At 53.3% G+C, this 19,633-nt stretch overlaps 4 protein-coding genes across 12 annotated transcripts in view; 2 read left to right on the top strand and 2 right to left on the bottom strand.

Annotated features, from left to right (window-relative positions):
- Nucleotides 1–1,297, top strand: part of PINLYP (phospholipase A2 inhibitor and LY6/PLAUR domain containing) — a 4,350-nt gene extending 3,053 nt beyond the window's left edge. Inside the window, 3 exon segments of the mRNA XM_024768283.1 lie at nucleotides 427–579; nucleotides 818–961; nucleotides 1,152–1,297. Coding sequence (XP_024624051.1) covers nucleotides 427–579; nucleotides 818–961; nucleotides 1,152–1,297 — 443 coding nt within the window.
- A 6,430-nt stretch (nucleotides 1,298–7,727) lies between these two features.
- IRGQ (immunity related GTPase Q) lies at nucleotides 7,728–11,068 on the bottom strand. The gene is made up of 3 exons (XM_024768282.1): nucleotides 10,960–11,068; nucleotides 9,971–10,502; nucleotides 7,728–8,712 (listed from the first exon to the last, which is right to left on the bottom strand). Exons 1-3 carry the CDS (start codon nucleotides 10,967–10,969, stop codon nucleotides 7,728–7,730), a joined length of 1,527 nt encoding a protein of 508 aa, XP_024624050.1. The 5' UTR covers nucleotides 10,970–11,068.
- A 134-nt stretch (nucleotides 11,069–11,202) lies between these two features.
- On the top strand, nucleotides 11,203–14,854 carry ZNF576 (zinc finger protein 576). 9 transcript variants are annotated; one of them, XM_024768727.1, is made up of 5 exons: nucleotides 11,203–11,612; nucleotides 11,965–12,065; nucleotides 12,612–12,837; nucleotides 13,345–13,511; nucleotides 13,704–14,854. In XM_024768727.1, the coding sequence occupies exons 4-5, from the start codon at nucleotides 13,502–13,504 to the stop codon at nucleotides 14,129–14,131; spliced, it is 438 nt and encodes a 145-aa protein (XP_024624495.1). In that variant the 5' UTR covers nucleotides 11,203–11,612; nucleotides 11,965–12,065; nucleotides 12,612–12,837; nucleotides 13,345–13,501; the 3' UTR covers nucleotides 14,132–14,854. The 9 variants fall into 9 exon arrangements, 8 of the variants coding, with proteins under 8 accessions (XP_024624495.1, XP_024624494.1, XP_024624492.1 ...); XM_024768726.1 differs by having other exon boundaries at nucleotides 11,203–11,803; XR_003006336.1 differs by having other exon boundaries at nucleotides 11,203–12,065; nucleotides 13,345–13,565; nucleotides 13,704–13,791.
- Nucleotides 14,268–19,633, bottom strand: part of ZNF428 (zinc finger protein 428) — a 14,150-nt gene continuing 8,784 nt past the window's right edge. Inside the window, exon 4 of the mRNA XM_024768281.1 lies at nucleotides 14,268–14,280. Within this exon, the coding sequence (XP_024624049.1) occupies nucleotides 14,268–14,280 (13 nt within the window). The remainder of the gene's footprint in view (nucleotides 14,281–19,633) is intronic.

Below are 19,633 nucleotides of genomic sequence, written 5' to 3'. Positions count from 1 at the left end.
CGAGGGTGGCATTCCAGTATTTGGTGGAAGGGATTCCAAGGGTCAGGGGAGGGCGAAAGGCTGGAAGAGACCATTTCACACCGCCATGGAGACAGCCATAGGCGGCCTGAAAAAGACCACTACAGGTGTGACCCTTAGAGGATGGCAGTGGGGTGGCGTGGGGGCGGAAGGGACCACTGAGGCAGGCACCAGGGCTTGCCGATGGGAACTGCAAGAGACCACCAAAGCCTGGAGGGGGTGGGGTGGAGCGGACCTAATAAACAGTCCAGACCATGCCCCAGGCAGATAAGGGGGTATGACTCTGGGGGGCTGGAAGAGACCTCCCTAGACAGCAGCGGGCTGGGGCAGCTGTAAGGTTGGGAGAGACCTGGAAGCCAGGGTCCAGGCCAGGGCCCCTGAGCCCTCCCCTCCCTCGCCATCCTGCAGAGGGCCACCAGTCGCTGAACACCTATAAGGGGTGCATGAAATCCAGCGCCTGCAGCTCAGGATTTGTCTCCATCACCATGGACCCTGAGAACTACATGGTGTCCAACACACGCTGCTGTCAGAGCGATGCCTGCAACCACGACCCCCTGCCGGGTAAGGGCCAGCGCAACCCCACAACCGGAGAGTCCCTTCCTGCCCCGCCTGAGAGCCTGCTGTGAGCACCCGCCACTGACCCGCGCTGTAACCTTTGGCAAGCGTCCTCCTTGCTCTGAGCCTCAGGTCCTCGCCTGTAAAGTGCAGTGTCCATTAGCAACCGGTGTCCCCAGGGTTGCTGTGAGGTTGGGAAAGGGTTTAACGTCCCTTACACCTTACACTCCACCCTCCTCCCCAGCTCCTGAGAACAATCGTACGGAGAATGGCCTCCAGTGCCCTACCTGCATCACCTACTTCAAGGAAACATGCTCTTCAACTAAGAAAGTACTCTGTGTTGGCCAGGAAAGCCACTGTATCACCTGCGCTGGCAAAGTGCAGACTGGTGAGGGGCACCTAGATTTCTGGGGGAGGGGACAGGGAGGTTCCCAGAACTGGAGGCTCATACTTCCAGATTCTAGGGGAGAGAGTGGGTCCAGAGAACTGGGTGAGGAGGTGGCAGGGGCATGACCCCGGGTCATGAGGAGGGAGGGGTTGGAAGTCCTGACTCCAGGCTGAAATCCCTCCCCCAACAGGTGTCATATTTGCTACTCGGGGCTGCGCTACAGAGAATGCCTGCCACACCAAGCCTGGGACCCTGGTGCCCGCGGCCTCTCGTATCTACACCATCACCCAGGCCAACTGTCTTCCAGGCCCCCAGCCTTCTGGCAAGGCTAAGTGAAGAACCGAGGTGTATGCCACGTTTGGTCTTGATTTGTTCTCAGGTACAGCTTCCCATGTGCCAATATATTATTAAACAACAGAACAAGCCTGAATCCTTGTGATGTGATGCATTTCAGGGAGGTGGGATGCAAAAAGCAGGGGTCTCAACCTTTGGGAACCCCCTCTTTGGAAGGAAGAGGGGGGAAGACCCTACCTTTTGTTAAGGGATTACTCCCTGCTGGGTCCCCATGCTAAGTGTTTTCCTGCGGTACCTCATTGCATAGTCACAACTCTGTGAAGTTGAAAGTATTGTCCCCATTTTACAGAGGAACAAACTGAGGCACAGGTTGCGGTGTCACTTGGCTTGGGTCAAACAGCTAGGGAAGATCAGACTCCAGAGTCCATGCTCACCTCTCCTGGTTAACCTCTCCCTCTTTTGCCTCAGTTTTCACGTTTGTAAACTGTGGCTATCAATAGCCATAACCTCAAAGGGCTGTCTTAAGAGTCAAATGAAAGAAAACTAAAAAAGCACTTAGTGCAGTGCCCAGCACCTTTAAGACAATGTTGGTTCTGGAGACAATGTTGGTTCTGGAGGCAATCTCAGTGGTTTAAAGCAACAAAGTTATATCAGTCGATTCATGCTGTAGTAATGCTTGTGTAACAAACCATCCCCAAGCTGAGACTGTAAAAACAATCATTCTTCTTTCTAAGGGTTTGTAGGTGGCTGGAGCAGCTCTCCTGCTGGCTGTGCTTTGATGGGTTTGGGTCCCGTTTGGGAGGGGGATTCAAGTTCTCCTCCATGGCACTTCACAGTCTTCTGGGATCAGCGGCTCCCTGGCTAATGTCTTTCTCATGGCAGATCACGGGGGCACAAAAACCAAGTGCACCGAAGGCCTCGGCTGAGGTTGGGGGTGCTAATGTTCCATGGAGTAAAGTAAATCATATGGTCAAAGCCAACAGCAGTGGAGCAGGGAAGTATACTCCCCCTCCAGTGGGAGGGAGAGGAGTGGTATTTGCTGAAGAAGTACCCATTCACAAAAGGTTGATTTAAGGGACTTCCCTGGTGGCCCAGTGGTTAAGACTTTGCCTTCCAGTGCAGGGGGTGCAGGTTCGATCCCTGGTCGGGGAACTAAGATCCCACATGCCTCGCAGCCAAAAAACCAAAACATAAAACAGAAGCAATATTGTAACAAATTCAATAAAGACTTTAAAAATGGTCCACATCCAAAAACTCTTTTAAAAAAAAAAAAGGTTGATTTATCCTTGACCTTCCGTGTGTAGCACCATCCACAGGGCATTCTGCTCATTATAATCGTGGAGCAGTCACCAACTTAATGCCGATTTCTGTGCACAGGAGAGAGCCCAGGAAGGTTTCACATGGATGATTAAACGCTGCCCACCCAGAAATGACTTGACACAATTCACTGGGTGGAGCTGGTCACATGACCCTACCAAACCCCACCGGGAGGGGAGGAGGAAGCACAGTCCGGGCCCCAAATGCCCCACCTGAGCCCCCGGCTGGCCAGACACATTTCATAACCAGCACGAATGGCCACCATGACCTTTGGGGCTGGTTCTCATTGTGTCTTCACAACTACTCCACGTGATAGGCGCTATTATTCTCATCCCTGTTTTCAGAAGAATCTGAGGCTCAGAGAAGGAATGTCACATTGGTGGTCGTAGCAGCTAAAAAGTGGCAGAGTTTAAGATTTTAGTCATCGGGTCACATTGAGGGGAGAAAGAGACCACATCACAGAGAGAGCGGACAAGCCTGTATCAGTTATCCTTTGCTACGTAACAAGCCCCTCCAAACCTCAGATGCTTAGAATAATTGGTTGGCAGTGTGGTCTGGGATCAGCTGGGTGATGGTTCTTCTGCTGTCTGCTGGGTTCAGCTACTGGTCAGCTAGGCAGCTGTCTTTCAGAGGGTTGACACTGATTGGGGTGTCAGGGCTGACTGGGCCACATGTCTCTTATCACCAGCAGGTTAGCCTGGACTTTTTTTTTTTGGCCACACTGTGGGGTTTGCGGGATCTTAGTTCCCCAGCCGGGAATGGAACCCGTGCCCCGGAAATGAAAGCGCCGAGTCCTAACCACTGCACAACCAGAGAATTCCCTAGCCTGGACTTCTTGATGTGGTGGCAGTGACAGGGGTCCCCCGGGTAGCAAGAGAGGAAGTCCCAATGCATGAGCACTTTTCAAGCCTCTGCCCATCATTTTTGCTGTTGTCTCAGTAGCCAAGCAGATTCCATGACCAGGTCTAGAGTCAGGATGAGAAGGGACAAACCAAGGGCAGGGCTGCAGAGAAGCTGAACAGACTGGGGGCATTAATGGGCCAAGCTGGTTCCGGAGCTAAGACGTTTACCATCACAGCCCCCAAGGCGCAAACAATTAATAGTCCGCTCCAGCCGCTCCAGGGTGGCAAAACTCAAAGCCTCTCAATTCCAGCCCAAGGGATTCTACCCTGCACACACCCCCACTGTCCCTCCTCTCCAGGGACCCAGGAGTCTAGGCTTCCAGCTCCAGTCAAAATCCCAAGCATCTTTTTTTCCCTTTAAACCCCGAAAGAACAGACACACAGTGGAATTTCTACTTTTTTATTCACTCCTCCAAAAAGCACCACAGGCCAACCCACCCTTGATTCACCCGCCTTCATGGTTTCCTACCTCAGTGGATACACGTCTCTCCATCATTATGCAGACAAGTACGAAACTCAGCTAAGGTAATGAGGCTTTTGTGCCTCTTCTGCTTCTGGCGATGGCAACGCCAAGATTCACCATACTTTTCCTTGAATTTCTGCCTTCAAGGGCCTTCCAGCCTTGTAGACACACCCTGATGGCAGTCATCCAAAAGGGAGCCTTAGTCTTTTCTGCTTGGATGCTCCCAGAGACAGATGCCTCACCAGCAACTTGCTGCCTCTACAGAGCCTAAAATTCAATCCCTTTAAAAGTCATGATTTAAAAGGCAACCACTCTAAAAGATAGTCGTGACACCCAAGAGTGCCAATATACAACTACACAAACACAATCAGCACACTCCACGACGGACAGCGACACGCGGAAACAAAACTGGGTCTTGCTTTCTCAGATTTGATCTCAGGCATGATTCCCATTGGCATGAGGGAAGAGGGAATTTGGAACAGAGGCACATAGAGAGCAGAGATGTCAGACGGGACCAAGTTAGAGATGGTGGCAAAGCAGCACGAAGAGAGGAGGGCACTCGGAGCAAAGGCATGGGGGTGAGGCTAACGTTCGGGCTCCCAGTGTGCCAGCTTCCAGGAGGGGCTGCAAGTTCGTTGCTGGGCACGAGAGAGAATGCATGCACATACGTGCATACACTGAATTCTCACCATAACCCTGTGAGGTAGATGCCATTTGCTGAGTGACTTGCCCAAGGTCACCCCCATGGTCAGTCAAAGGGCTCTCTGACCCTAGAGCAGTGTGCAGAGTTCTCTTTGATAATGGGAAGTGTTCTAGGGCAGTGCTGTCTAATACAGTGGCTACTCACCACGTGTGCCTGGTGCAACGGGGAAACTGAAGTTTACATTTTAGTTACTTCTGATTAATTAAAAAATTGCTACTCATCTCACTTATTGGAAAACTATCCAATATAATTAGGACAACTTGGGTATATGAATTGACTTCTCCAAACATGAGTTTTCTGAAATCTAAATTGAGGTCAGATATTTCTGATGAAAATCTATCATCTGAATTGAGATGTGCTGTGAGAAATACACAGCAGATTTCAAAGACTTAGCATCAAAAGAATGTGAAATATCTCATTAGTAGTTTCCTGTACTGATTACATGCGGAAATGATATTTTGGATATACTGAGGTAAAACATACTAGAATTAGTTTCACCTGTTTCCTTTTCCTTTTTTAACGTGGCTACTAGAAAATGTGAAACTACCCGTGTGGCTCACATCCTGTTTCTATTGGACAGCGCTGCTCTGCGCGTCTCCTGCTTCTGCACGCGGCAGGCAGGCTTAATGCAGATGCTTGAACGCTGGACTTGAGGAGGGGACAGTGTTGTACTGGGTATTACAGATATGGATGAGGGACATTCTCCTAAGGCCAGAAGAGCTTTGAGGACGATGCTTGGAGCCATTCAGTATAGAGCCAAATGCTTTATCCCCATCTTGGCCATCTCAACTTTGATGGGACAGATTGTGCCGGTGGTAGGAGTTCAAGGCGGACATGGTGGAACCGGCCCCTCGGATTGGTCTCCCTTGCCTTCAGCTGTCCAAGGAAACAGGATCTCGGAAGTGTTTATTGTTCTTGTCCAGCCCTTTCATTTCACAGGTGGGAAAAGGCAAAAAAAGGCACTGGCCCAAGTCACCTGGAGTGACAGTGGCAAAGCTGTGTTTGCTTCCCAGGTCCCCCGACCTCAGACAGGAGCTTCCTCTCCCATGAGATACTTGTTTCTCCCCCATCTCACACCTTTTCCCCGTCTTGTGGCAAGAGGCTGATGACCTAAATTCCAGCCCTAATTCTGCCACTGATTAATGAATTAAATATTTACTAAGGACCTTCTCTATGTCAAGCACTATTCTACGTACTGGGGGTACAGCAGAGAACAGGACAGGTATGGGGATAATAGCCAATAAATAGGTAAATAAATAAATAAGGTGATTTTCTACAGTAATAATTGCTACAAGGAAAAATAACCGGCCAAGACAAATAATAGGGGTGGGGGTGTGAGCTATTTCAGTTACAGAGGTCAGGGAAGGCTTCTCTGAGGGGACACTTGAGCTGAGACTTGATTGACAAGAAGGAGCCAGTCGTGGGAAGATCTGGGAGCAGAGCATTCTAGGCAGAAATAACAGAAAGTGCAAAGGTCCTGAGGCAGGATCCCAGGTGGCCCACTCAAGCATCAGAAGGAAGATCAGGTTGATTGGGGGGACGGGAGGGGGCAGGAAATAAGAACAGGCAGGGGCCTTGCCGCGTGCTGTTGGGCCTAGAGCCTGCCCTCTCTGGGCTTTGCTCTCCCCATCTAACATAACAGAGATTCTGCTGGATGGCCTCTCAGGTCCTCCCTTTCTGTTTTCGGCATTGAAGAGTTCTGTGACCTGTGGCTTCTCCTCTACTTGTAGCTGGCAGCCTAGAACATTCCAGGCACTGTGGTTTCTGCCTTTGCCTCACTGTGGCACATTCCCACAGTCTGGAACACCTGCCCAGCTGCTCCATGGGTCCCTTGCTCACTGTGGCATTCTCTGTGTCTCTCTCGGGGATACCTGAGGTAGCCAACACAGAAGCGTTGGGATCAGTGCAGCAATACAGTTGCTTTTCCCAAAAGGCAGGTGTATATAATACCAAGGTCAGAAAGGGCTAACGTTTAATGACCAAGACCAAAAAAAGATAGAAACCCCTAAAGGAAAGAGGGACAGACGAACAGAGTCCCCAGAGAGCCCCATAGTCGCTCAGCACCTATAAAATGGGGGCTGTCATATCCCTTTCCAGTCCAACTCAGAGAAAGGCAGCTAGTTACCAGGATCCAAACCCATTAGGGACTTTGGGGAGATACCTCTGAGGGAGGCGTTTCTGTCCTTCCACACCCAGAAGGCCTCATTCCTGGTCCATGGCTACCCCCCAGAGCCCACCATGCCCAGAACGCTTATTTCCTCTCATTTTTGTGGTACCATTCTCCCCACAACAACTGGGAAAGAAATCTGGGTCACCAGGCCCCTGGTGGAGCAACTTTTAGAGACCCCTCTATTCCCCAAGAGGAACCAAAGGTCTCCAGCTCTCTTACACAGCCCCCTATTCCCTCCTCTAGATGGAGACCTTCCACCACCCATGAATTAGGAATCAAGGTCCACAGCCCTCTTGGGAGATAGGAGTTCTGAGACTCCAGAGATCCTTCCTCCCCCCAATGAAAATTCAAAGCCCCCTTTATATGCAGGCCTATCCCCCCACCCCGCAGAAACCCAGACCTTATACCCCTTTGTGGCTCAGAAGCCCAAGGATTCCAGCTCCCTGGGGAACCCAGACCCCCTCCTCCATGCTAGAGTCCCCGGTGTGGTGGAGACCCCCTTCGTCAGGAATCAGGGCTTCCACCTCCTCTCCCCCTGGAGGACTAGACACCTAATAGATCCAGTTTCTACTCTTTGGAGACCAAGATATATCCCCTTGGAGGAGTCCCAAACCCTCAACTCCCTTCAGGAGTTCAGGAGTCTAGGAGTCTGAGGGTCACACCCTCTGGTCCCCCAGAGAAATCAGGAGTCATGTCCCCTGAACTCTATTCCCCTTCAGGACCCAGGAATCCTGGTGACGAGAAGTCACACATTCCAACCGGTAGTCAGAACCCTCATCGCCTTCAAGCACCCAGGATTCTGAGTGGCGGCCCCCGCGCCCCACCTCACCCGCCCCCCGCCCCCCGCTCTGTGACCTCACAAGCCCAGACATCCCATACTAGCATGCCAGAGTCTGGATCACCACGCCCTCTCCCTCTTACCGCAACTTGCAGTCCTCAACCCCTGACCAAGCCGAGCAGCCGGGACACGGGGCACCCCGGAAGCCCCGGCCCTCAACCCACCCCTCACTGCGCGGGCACCTGCGGTGCCAGCACTGCTTCAGCGTCGGCCCGCATCTCATCGAGCTAGCCAGAAGCAGCGCCCCGGCCTGGGCCGGGGGTAGCGCACGCCGCAGCCACTCGCACAGCCCCGGGAGGCCGCCCGGCCGCAGCGGGAACACCGGCGGCGGCGCCTCCTCCAGCACCTCCCACGTCTCATCTTCTGGGCTCAGTGCGGCCGCGCGCTCTGAGTCCCCGCTGCCCGGTTTCTTCACGCCGACGCCAACCGGCTGCAAACTCTCGCTGCCTGCGTCCTCTGAACCTTCCCCACTGCCTGCTTTCTGCGATCCAGGGCCACGTTCCTCCCTCCCCTCACTGCGTGCATTCTTAAACCCCCCTCCGCCTGCGTTCTCTAAGCTCTCGCTGCTCTTTTCCTCTTCGTCCAGGGACTCCGGATCCTCGCCCTCGCCGTCTGTTCGCACGCAGACCAGCGGCGTATCTGGTAGCACCAAGGGCCGGACTTGGGCCCAGTCCTTCTCAGTGGGGGCCCCAGGGGTGACGAGGATGAGAGCGTCGTAGTGGGTTGGGTGGGGGGCGGCAGCAGTGCCCGCGGAGCCCAGAGGCACGGTCCAGAGCACCACATTGGGGCGCTCTGGGGCCGGGTAGGGCATGGGCTCCGCGGGCGCCGAAGCAGGCACCGCACCTGGGTCGTCAGGATCTAACCCGAGTAGCATGTTCAGCACAAGGCTCACGTCAGCCCTACCGGCCACGGCCAGGTCCAGGCGCGCGCTGCCCAGTCGCTCCAGGCCGGCCCGAACCCATGACAGCGCCGCCTCCAGGCCACCCGTCTCGAAGGCCTCGCGCACAGCCTCCAACTCTGCAGCGCCCAGCACCTCGAAGCCATCCTGAGCCGGTGGCAGGAGCCTGCGGGGAACGGGAGGGATGGGGTCAAGGGCAGAAGAGGGGCTAAATGCTGGCGAGCTGGGCTAGGGGGACAGGACTGGGCTACGATGACAAGGCGGAGCTTTCTGAATAATCAGGAAAGGGAGGGGCCAGACTAATGGCACAGAAACAGAATCTGAGGCTATGAAGAAAAGGGAGGGGCTTAAAGAAGGGGTGGGACGGCTGGATTGAAATCAGAAATCAGGTTGCCAACAGAGTCGAAAATGGGGACCCGGCTAAGCCTTCCCCGGGGTTACACTCTGCGGGAGCGGGTCTTTTCGAGGGACCTGCAGGATTAAGAAAAAGCCCCGCTGGGCGGGGCAAAACTCATAGAGAGTGGAGTTTAGAGCAAAGAAAGAATGGCGACTGTATTGAGGACTAAACGAAAATCGAGCCCTATTCGACAAGGGCAAGGTCACCAAGGGCGCTCTTTCCTGAGACTAGGAGTTAGGAGGGCTGTAAAGACAGGTGAGGGGAGAACCCTCATCTACTAGTTCTTACCGAGGGTGTGTGGCTAAGGAAGAAAGACGAGTGGTGGGCCTGGGGGAAAGGCTAACCCCTCCCTGAGCCTCGTTTTGACGTCTATAAAAGGAGGCCGTTTGGGGTTGGGGGAGAAAATTCACGAGGTAGCCGGCAAGTGGACACAGAAGCGAAAGGGGATTAGAAAAAGGAAGTGGGGGAGGGCCCCCGAAACGACAAAGCTCGCTTAGGGTGTGGCTCTCCGGAGACTGGGGTCGCTTGAGAACCAAGCAGATGGTGAGCAAGAGGGTTAAGACTGGAGAGTGGAGTCTTCGGGTAAAAGCTTCGCGGGGATCACCAGCTTGCCTGGAGAGAGTGAGCCCTCGTTCACACTTTGGCCTGGGGGCAGTGTTTGGGCGCTAGGTCCCGGTCCCTCCTAGAATTCTCGCGAGGGAGCGGGGGCTCATGACCTCAGAGCGCTCGCAGGAGGCGGAACCTGGAATGACAGGTCCAGACTTCTAGCTGACCCTTGGCCTAGATGATAGAAAAGGGTCAAGCACAGAGCGCTAGTTTGAGGTGGAACCTCGTGGACCTCAAAACCTGCGCTGAGGGTCGGGATTTGGACGAGGGAGCAGGGCTTTCAGCAGATATCCCGTTAAGGTTGGCCCCAAACTCGCTGAGGGCGGGGTCTCGCAGACCTCAAAGAGCACCTTAGGGGTGGGAGGTACAGACTAAATAAAGCACCAGTCCTCTCCAACCCACCCCGAAACGCCGCGCTCACCTCTGCAGCGCCTCCGCCTGGCTCCGCAGCGCCGCCCGCAGGCGCTCCAGCTCCTCGCAGCCGTCGCTGCCGCGGCAGTCGGTCTGTAGCACAAAGAGAGTCGCGGCGCCCAACCCGGCGCTGTCCAGCCAGGCTGCGGTCTGATCCCGAGCCTGGGCTACATGCTGTGACTCCTCGGGACGAAGGTTCCGCACAGCCAGGAGGGGTGTCCCTCGGGCCAGGGCGGCCCGCGCTGCCTCCCCCAGCGCTGGGGCCAAGGGTTCCTCATTCCCCTCGGGGCCGGGCAGCACCAATACCAGCACGTTGGCTTCCGCCGCCCAGGGCCCCGGCGCTGCGGGTGGGCAGCTCAGCTCGCCCAGGAAGAGGCCTGGGCCTGCAGCTCTCAGGCTGGGGAGCCCGGAATCCGGCCGGCCGTCGGGGATCTCTACCGTCTCCACATCCTTGTCGCACAGCGCTGCGATCACAGCAGACTTTCCCGAGCCCGGAGGCCCCAGGAATAAGACGGTCACGTCACCCCGCGGCGGAGGCATGGCTGGAAAGTGGGGACAGAGGAAGACCCGGGTCACGGAGCACCCAACCTTTTTCTTTCCTAGCTTCCCCACTCTGGTCTCAGACTTCAGCCTTTTACCCTGACCACTTCTTTCCTTCTCGGGTATCACTGCCAGGCACCTAGAAATCTGGCGCCCAGGCCCTATTCCCCAGGGACCTGGGAGTCCTGTCCGCCCTCTTTCTGGATTCGTTTCCCTTTACGCTTCAAAAACTCAGAAATCGCCCTCTAGCCCCCTCCTCCCTCAGGGACACAGATGTTTTTACCCCTCACTCCTCCCTTCCAAATCACCGACCGAGCAAACAGCCGGCACACGGGACTGCGCAGTCGGTAGCAGTCGGTCAGCCGCTAAGAAGCTCTGCCTCTGGGGTCCGAGGACGGAGGCCCATGAGGCTAAAGCGCCGGGTTTGGGGATGTCCAGACCCTTTCCGGGGGCTCTAACCTGACGTCATTCCTTTTAGGAGGGGGTGTGTCTCGAAAGCGTAACCTCGGGGACAGGGCCCTTTGCAGCGCCTGCGCAGAACGGCCGAAGGGCACTCTCTCCTCGGCGGTCGCCGAACCTTGAACAATGAGGGAGCCAAAGCGCGTGCGCGCCAGGAGCGCCTAACACACTTGCGCAATAAGCTTAGGTCTGCACTGCAAAGGCTTGCAACGTCATCATTACGCACCCCAGTGCAGAGAAGGACCCCTCCCATTATTTTGAGGACCGGGTTGGCGCGACTGAATCACTGCAGTCGGATGGCAACCCGAGATCTGGGCTTCGAAAGGCTCGTCAGGCTAAAGGCCGTGGAAACCGCCGGGACTTTGAGACTCGGTGGGCCCTACCCCGCTTCCCTTCGGGTGACGGCGCTGTGACGAGCAACTGACAGGCGCAACGAAAGGCAGCCCTCTGCTGTCTGGAGAAAAGCAGAGGCCTGGGCTACCAGCCTCGGGAGGGAGCCGAGGGCAGTGTTTGGGGCAGCGGGTCACAGCGGCTGAAAGCGCGCGTGGGAAGCGGGGGTTCTAGGTGCAATAAGAGTTTCGGGATGTCAGAGAAAGATGTCTCCCGGAAGGAGGCAGGCTAAAGCGTGGGTACCACTACCTGCCTCAAGACAGGTGGGAGAGAAGGGGATGAGGCTGGTGTCAAAGATCAAGGGTCCCGCGCTCTGAGTTCAGGGAGTTAGTTTGATGTAGGAGGCATAGGTCAGAGGTCTCACGCAAGTGAGAAGGCTCTAAGGGGAGTCACAAACCGGGGGAGTTGAATCTTCTGGGAGGACTGAATCTTCTCTAGCGAGCTGCTCTATCAGGTTAGAATTCAAGGAGATGTTATCTCGTGGGGGGTCGGCCAGAGGCTGGCAAAGCCAAGCCTGTCAAAGGTCATAGGATTGGCGGGCCCTCTAAGACTCGCTGTAGATAAGCGACTTCACTTGATTTACTGTTCTGTCATGCGTGCTCCTCTCTTGACCAGAGGGGTCTCAGTCACCATGGAGGACCGGCACCCCAAAGAGACCATGGAGCAGCAGGATTCGTCCAAGGAGAGAAGCCCCCAAAGTCCGGGAGGTGACATCTGTGAGTACTGCTGACCAGAGATGGGTGGGGTGCAGGAGCTGTGATGCTAAAAGGATTTCTATAGCATTTCAGTGTCCAGAGCGTTGCGGGCATTTGCCTGTTGGGAAGGAGCTGTTAATGGTCCCTGAGCTGCTCTCCCAGACCCTGCTACTCCCCACCCCTACCCTTATTACCCTCAGACGTACCCATCCTGCTCTATCCACATAAGCATGAATGGGATGCAGTTCAGAGGCACAGAGTGGCATCCAGAGAGGCTCGGGGTGGGAGAGGTGGCTGGGAAAGGGCAGAGCCCCAGTCCCAACTCTGCCCCAGACTTTCAGTGTGACTTGGGCCTCCGTTTCCCTATCTGTCAAAAGGGCTTGCCACTATTCACCTCATGGGGCTGGCTGGTATGGGGTTTAGCGGCAGAAAAGGGGAAAGCTTAATGTTAATGAAGGTAGCCAACTTGACCTAGGATAATAGCAACAGCTTCTACTGAATGCTTATTATGTGCTAGGTGCATTCTAAGAGTTTAACGTTTGTTATCTCATTCCGTCCTCCTAACAGACTCTGTGAAATTGGTAATTACCACTTTCACATGAGGGAACCGAGGCAAAGAGGTTAAGTATTTATAACGATGAAAGCCACAGTGTCAATGCTCTCCAGCCAGAGACCACCAGGAACACACCTGGAGTTGACCAAGTTGGGCTTATTGCTCACTGCGCTGAGGAAACACACATACCGTGGGGCATCTCAGTAATAAGAAAGGACTTATTACAGGATTTAGGCTGTGGTAGGTGATTTGGGGAAGGGTTCAAGAAAGGGGTTTTGCTGTGGATGGATGCTGCCAGGAAGCAGGGGCAATTACATGGCTGGCTATCTTAATACCTAGAAGGAGGGAGGAAGGCTCCAGGTGTAATTGGCAAAGCAGCAGCAGGCACTCGTATTAGCCACGACGGTTGGGGGGGGGGGTGTCTGGCCATTTTCGTGGCTTGGACAGTGTTCACGTTTTGTCTGTGTTTGGAAGGCATCGTGGCATGGTCTTGTCTTGATTCGTCTCAGTCACAGCATGGCCTTGTCCGACGATGTTCTGTGAAATTGTTTATGCTGAACAGAACACCAAGGCCTAGCTGTGAGTGCCAGGCCAGCTCCTAGCTGTGGGGCTTCTTTTCTGTCTCAACAATAATTATTGCAAACCATTCTGTAGCACGGTTCAAGCACTTTTTATACGTTAATTCGTTTATTCCTTACAACAGCCCTATAAAGTAGATACTGATATGGTCATTACCCCATTTTCCAGATGAAAACGCCGTTTCTACTTGCCTCGGAAGTGGTAGAGCCAGGAGTCGGTTCCAGGCAGTCTGGCTGCAGAGGCTGTGCTCTAATCACACGGCTCTGTAGGAAGGGCAGACTCCCTGGGCTCCAGTCCCGACTCCACCATTTCATTTCCTAGCTTCATGACTGCCGGCAAGTTACCTAACCTTTTTGAGCCTCAGTCTGCCCATCAGTAAAACAGGTCCAGTAAGTCTGCTGTCCAGGCCTGGCATAGCACCTGGCACATAGTAAACCCTGCATGCTCACTGTTGGTGCGATTCTGAGGCTGGGAGAGGCCCTCGAGACTCCTGCTGGCCTCCCCCAACCTCTCCTCATGTCCCTCAGGCCACTTGGGGGCCCTGCAGTGCACCCGCTGCCTCATCACCTTCGCAGACTCCAAGTTCCAGGAGCGTCACATGAAGCGGGAGCACCCAGCGGACTTCGTGGCCCAGAAGCTGCAGGGGGTCCTCTTCATCTGCTTCACGTGCGCCCGCTCCTTCCCCTCCTCCAGGGCCCTGATCACCCACCAGCGCAGCCACGGTCCAGCGGCCAGGCCCTCCCAGCCGGCTGCGCCCACCACCACGCCACCCACCTTCCCCTGTCCTGACTGTGGCAAGACCTTTGGGCAGGCCGCTTCTCTGAGGCGGCATCGCCAGGCGCACGAGGCCCACCCCCGTCCTGGCCCCTTCGCCTGCACCGAGTGCGGGCAGGACTTTGCCCAGGAAGCAGGGCTGCATGAGCACTACATCCGGCATGCCCGGGGGGAGCTCTGAGTGTGGCTCCAGCCCTCCCTAGGGCAATGGAAGCTCTGGCTGGTGGGACACCCATCTGATATGGGACGGGAGGGATTTACTTTCCTCCCTGGAAAGGCAAAGGACTCCTGATCAGTAGGACCCAGAAGATGCTCATTTAGAGCTTCCGTCTTGGGAGGACACAAAAGCCTTCAGGGAAACAGTAAAATCAAACAACAGTGAGAAAGAAAGAAAGAGGGAAATTCGTTATTTGTATCTTCCTCGTTCCCAATGAAAGAGTCTGAAATCACAACTAGCTGCAGGTTGTGTCATCACCATTAATTCTTCCCAGATGGAGGCAATGGGGCTGCAAGAGCCAAGTGCCTGGATCTGGGCCTGAATCGGGGAGGGAAGGTGAGGTGTTGCCTGCCTGTAACGCCACCGAATGGGTCCCACACGTGGAGCAACTTGAGCCTTTGGGGGTGGGACGGCAAAGTCGGAGGCTGCACTGAGTCACGTGAGGGTTGCAATCTGGACCCTTGTCTCTTCCCACCCCCTGCCAGCCTTTCCCACTCAAGGTGGGGCCGTGGCATTGGATGGCTCTGCCTTCCTCCTCCCCAGATAATTTATTGTTCATTTTAATAATTTTATGTACCATTCTGGTCACGGAATATTTTTTGTATGTGTAGGTGAGATGGCATGAATAAACTAACAGAAGTAGTATCTGAAAACAAAAGGTCCATAATAAAATGTCTAAACAAGGAACTGTGGCTTTTGAGCAGGAATTCCCGGAGAACATAAGGGCATGGGGAGTGGGGAGCTCAGGGCAGACCTGGCCTGGCCCTGTGGGGAAACTGGTTTGGAGTCAAACAGAGATACCTTCTGTTTCCTGTTGTATTTGGCCAACACAGGGAGATATTCCATTAAGATCCTATTTTCAGCTCTTGAAAGACCCGACCCTGGGCTGAGTTCCACTGGACCAGTTTTACTCCCTTGCATTACCTGCTCAGCCCCTAGAGACGATGGTCGATGCCCTGCATACAATAATCACCGACTCTGTTTGAATTGAGGGATGTTTTGAAAGCCCACAGGTGAGATGGATATGGTAGAGACTGAGCTACCTCCCACTTTTTAGCTAGGCACACGGTGGCTACAAAGACAGCCTTTCCCAGATTTCCTTGCAGCTAGATGTGGCCACGTGACTGAGCTCTGACTAAATTCCTGGGTAGAGTCCTCAAGCTTCAGAAAGGAACCTGCCTTTCCTCGACCTTCCCGCCTGGAACGTGGACATGGTACCCAGCCATCTTGGACCATGAGAGCGACAACAGGATGGCAGAGCAAGAAGACAGCAGGGGGCTGGGTCTGCTACCACTACTGCTCCCCCCACCCTTCCAGTCTCTCTACTACAGACCACCCCCTGTATATATGTAAGTCAGCTTACATCACTCCTCATTCAAAACCCTCCAACAGCATCCCATAAGTAACATCCAAAGGCCTTACCCAGGCCCACAACACCCAACAATGACTAGGTCCCAGCCCATTAAGCAATCTCAACTCCCTCCCGGTTCTGTCTTTTTCACTACACTCCAGCCACACATGCCAGGCTGGCATCTGCCTCAGAGCCTTTGCACTTGCTGTTCCCTCTTACCCAGAACTTTGCAAGGCTTCCTCCTCATTATTCAGGTCTCAATACCTGCCACTTCAGAGAGGTCCTCCTTGGCTAAAACAGCACCTCCAACCCTTAGCCTGATTTAGTTTATTCCCAGCACTCTTCAACACTTGGAATTATCACACCTGTGTTTCTGTCATCATCTGTGTCCTTCCTCTAGAACCCAAGCTTCTGAGGGCAAGTGGGTTGTCTTCCTCATTGCTTCATCCCCAGCACCTAGGACAGCGCTTACCATGGACGCTCAAGAAAGAACTCCTTGACTGCGCCCAGTCGTTTACCTATTTCTCAGCCTCAGCCCACCCTTCCACACTGCTCCATGAGGCTGGGCTTTCTGCAGCTATGCTTCCCAGACTCCCTGGAAAGCTGGCTTCCTTAAGTTCATCCCACAAGAGGTATGGGAAGAAGGAAGGTCGGAAGAGGGGAGAAGGGACTCACCTTGCCTTAGGCTCCTGCTGGAACCCCTCCAGCAGCAGTTCGGGCTCCAATACCTTTCTACACTCTCAGCATGAGGCACTGTGCCCCTCTTGGGGTTTAAGCAGCAGCTGTGTGGTAGCCAGTCCCTGCACCAGCCATACACGTGGCGTGGCCTGCCCACCAAGCTCCCACTGGGTTCTGATCATTGCGCTTCTCCTTCTGCATCCCAGTCCTAGAGGTGGGAGCTTCTTGCAGACACTAATTTTTCAGTTACCTCACTTTTCCATGTTTGTGCTCTCAGTGTTTTAGTACCTGTGTAACCAATTCCCGGTACTGAGTCCTCTGGAATTCCTAGCTTGGTCTCCATACCCTGCCTGGGCCCTGAAGAACTGAATGACCCCAGGAGACTAGGTCTCTTGATTCCCAGTCTCTCGTGATCCTTAGGAACTTCTGATGATGATGGATAATCTGCTACTTCTGTGCTTAGAAAGCCCCGTCTGAGGGCAGAAGAGGGCTTAGGCATGCTGCTCCAGGAAATAAGATGCATCCATGTGGTTTTAATGAGCTGTGAATTTCTGCTGTGATGATTCTGAGATTCAATGATGCTAAGCTATAGTGGTTATGAAAGTCTCAAAGAGTACATAAGTATAAGATTCTGAGCTTCTAGGATGGAAAGTATGGGTTTTGAAAGATGCTTTGGTCAAGGTCCTGTAACAGGCGTCAGAATGTAAATGCTCTGTGGGGCCAAGCAGGTACCATAAATCAGTGAGGCAAGCAGGGTGTAAGGAGTCCAGATGCCAGGCAGTGGGGACTGGGCATGCGGGAGGGAATGCCCCATTAATAGGTGACCCCTACTCAGCTCCAGCAAACTACTGCCCCATGGGATTGTGGGTTCAGCAATCAATCTCACAAGGAAGCCAGAAACTTCCATTGTTGTGTCAAACCTGCCCATTTTTAAATGTCGGTAACCAACGTGATTTAAAAAACCTCAATAACTCGAGACCAAATACACTCCTGCAAGTCAGACGGTGGCTGTGGACAGCCATTTCTGGTGTGTGGCTTAGTGGCTAAGAATGGGTGCCTTAGTTCTAGTTGTCTGGATTCAAACCTGGCCTCTGCTTCTTCCCAGCTGTGTGACCTCTAGAAGATTACTCAACCTCTCTGTGCCCTGGCTGTAGCAGTTGTAAAATGGTCGTGATAGCAGCCCCTACGCCTCTAAGAATTATGATGATGACGACATACTCGGAGAGAAAGTCAGAGTCGGTATTAATGGCCTGTGTGACCCGGTCCTCTTCCCCTCTGCTTTTCTCTGCCCGTCTCTGCTCTTCCCCCTGCCTTCCTCAGCAACAGCCTTGTGGCCCCAAGTGCTCTTCAACAAACATCCCAAGCAGGTTCCACCTCAGGGCCTTTGCACTTGCTGTTCCCACAGCCATATGGCCCGTTCCTCCTCCTCTAGATCTCTGCTTTGATGTCACCTTTTTAGTGAAGCCTTTCCTGACTACCCCATTTGAAACTGCTTCACACACACACCCATTTGAAACTGCTTCACACACACACACACAAGCCTCCCCGTCCCCCTTCTCTTTTCCTCCACAGCACTTATAACCTTCTAACATTCTAAACGTTTTACTTAAATATTCAAGTATCTGTTTTCCCCTTTATAATATAACCTCCACAAAGGCAGGGATTTTTGTTCATTGTGTTCACCACTCTACTCCCAGCTCCCCAAATAGTGCCTGCATCTCCTAGGTATTCAATAAATCACTGCTGAATGAATGAGTAATAAGTAACAGTCCCTACCTCATAAGGATCCGATGTGATCGTCCATATAAAGCGCTTAGCCCAGGGCCTGGTCCGCTGTGAGCCATTATGGTAATTCAGGTTCTATTCTTGAAGGTTCTTAGTTGCCAAGCTTCTATGAGTTAACACATGTAAAGCGCCTTAGAACAGAGCTTGGCACACAGTAAATGCTCAGTAAATGGTAGCTATTATTATAATTAGGCTTCTATTTTCAAAGGAGCTTCAGTGCCAAGCTTCTGTGAATTAGTACTTCCCATCTCAGAGCAAGAGCCTGTGTTTCCACAAGGCTGTAATAAGCTGACCCTCTGTTCCCCTCTGACCTCATCCCTCCAGCTCTGCCATCCCTTATCCCCTCCAGCCACTCTTGCCTAATTGACACGTGGGGCAGGCTCCTGCCCCACCCCCCCTCGCCTAGATCGCTCTTCCCACCCGTGTGCCAGGCTCCCTCCCTCCCTTTCTCAGGTCTCTGCTTAGGTCTCTGTCACCTCCTCAGGGAGGACTACACTATTTAAAACTGCACCCTCTTCCAGAACTGTTCCCCCTTCTCTTCTCTATTTTTCTCCACAGCACTTACATCCAGCATATGTTACATCCTTCTTGTTTACTTTTTGTTTACTATCTGTCCCCACCGGTGGTCCCCTCCCACCTCCATGTAAGCTCCACGAGGACAAGGATTTTATTTTATTCACTGGTGTGTTCCCAATGCTTAGCACACAGCAAGTATTCAAAAGGTATTTGTTAAATGAATTAATGGATCACAGTCCCTACCTCGCAGAGTTATTCTAAGGACCCGATGATCTCATGTAAATAAAACGCAGCACTCTGTAAGTGCCGGGAAAATGGCAGCTGTAATTATAATTAAAGTTCTATTTCTGTAAGTTCCTAGATGCACAACTTCTCTTAGTGAATATACATAAAGCTCTTGGACTGGCACTTGGCACCCAGGAAGCACTCAGGAAGCAGAGCTGTGATTATAATTAAAGTCCTCTTTGTGAAGGTTCTTGGATGAAGTGGCAGAGAGCACGAGCTGTCTTCCACAAACCATTTTCTGGGCACTTGGCTAGACCGCCTTTCCCAGACTCCCTTGCAGCAGCCTGTGGCCATGTGACTAATCTCTCAGCAAAGGGACGTAAGTGGAAGCACTACGTGCCCCCTCCAGGCTGGGGCTTCTAGGAGAACATGTGTACCTGTCTAGGCTCTCTTTCCTCTTCCTCTGGCAGAACCCAGGCCATGGACACCCAGCCATGACCATGTGAATGCCAAAAGGGTTACAGGATGGCCTGGGTCCCCAAATCACCATATGGAGGTTACCTGCCAACCTGAAACACCCATCCTGGACTATGACGTGAGCAAAAAATTCTGTTGTGTGTGAGCCTGTGCATCACGGGGTCCATGATGAAATAATGGGAACCACACTGAACGTATGCACTTAGTAAACGTTAATTATCTCAGCAACAACGATCCTTAGCTTTCCCCAAGGAGCCCAGGGATGGTGAGGTAAATGCCCAGGCGCATGCCTTATACCCTCGAGCTCACACACACACACACACACACACACACACACCTCAAATGCACACTCGGCCGACACAGAATTTGGCTTTTATTCTGGCTTTCACACAACTACTGCTAAGACGGCACAGATCAGTGGGACCCCATCCCCG

This window comes from Neophocaena asiaeorientalis, unplaced genomic scaffold (assembly GCF_003031525.2).
Source record: "Neophocaena asiaeorientalis asiaeorientalis breed wild unplaced genomic scaffold, Neophocaena_asiaeorientalis_V1.1 scaffold629, whole genome shotgun sequence".
Taxonomy (NCBI): domain Eukaryota; kingdom Metazoa; phylum Chordata; class Mammalia; order Artiodactyla; family Phocoenidae; genus Neophocaena; species Neophocaena asiaeorientalis.
The sequence above is the reverse complement of the archived record's forward strand: the minus strand, read 5'-3'. Positions and strand labels throughout refer to the sequence as shown.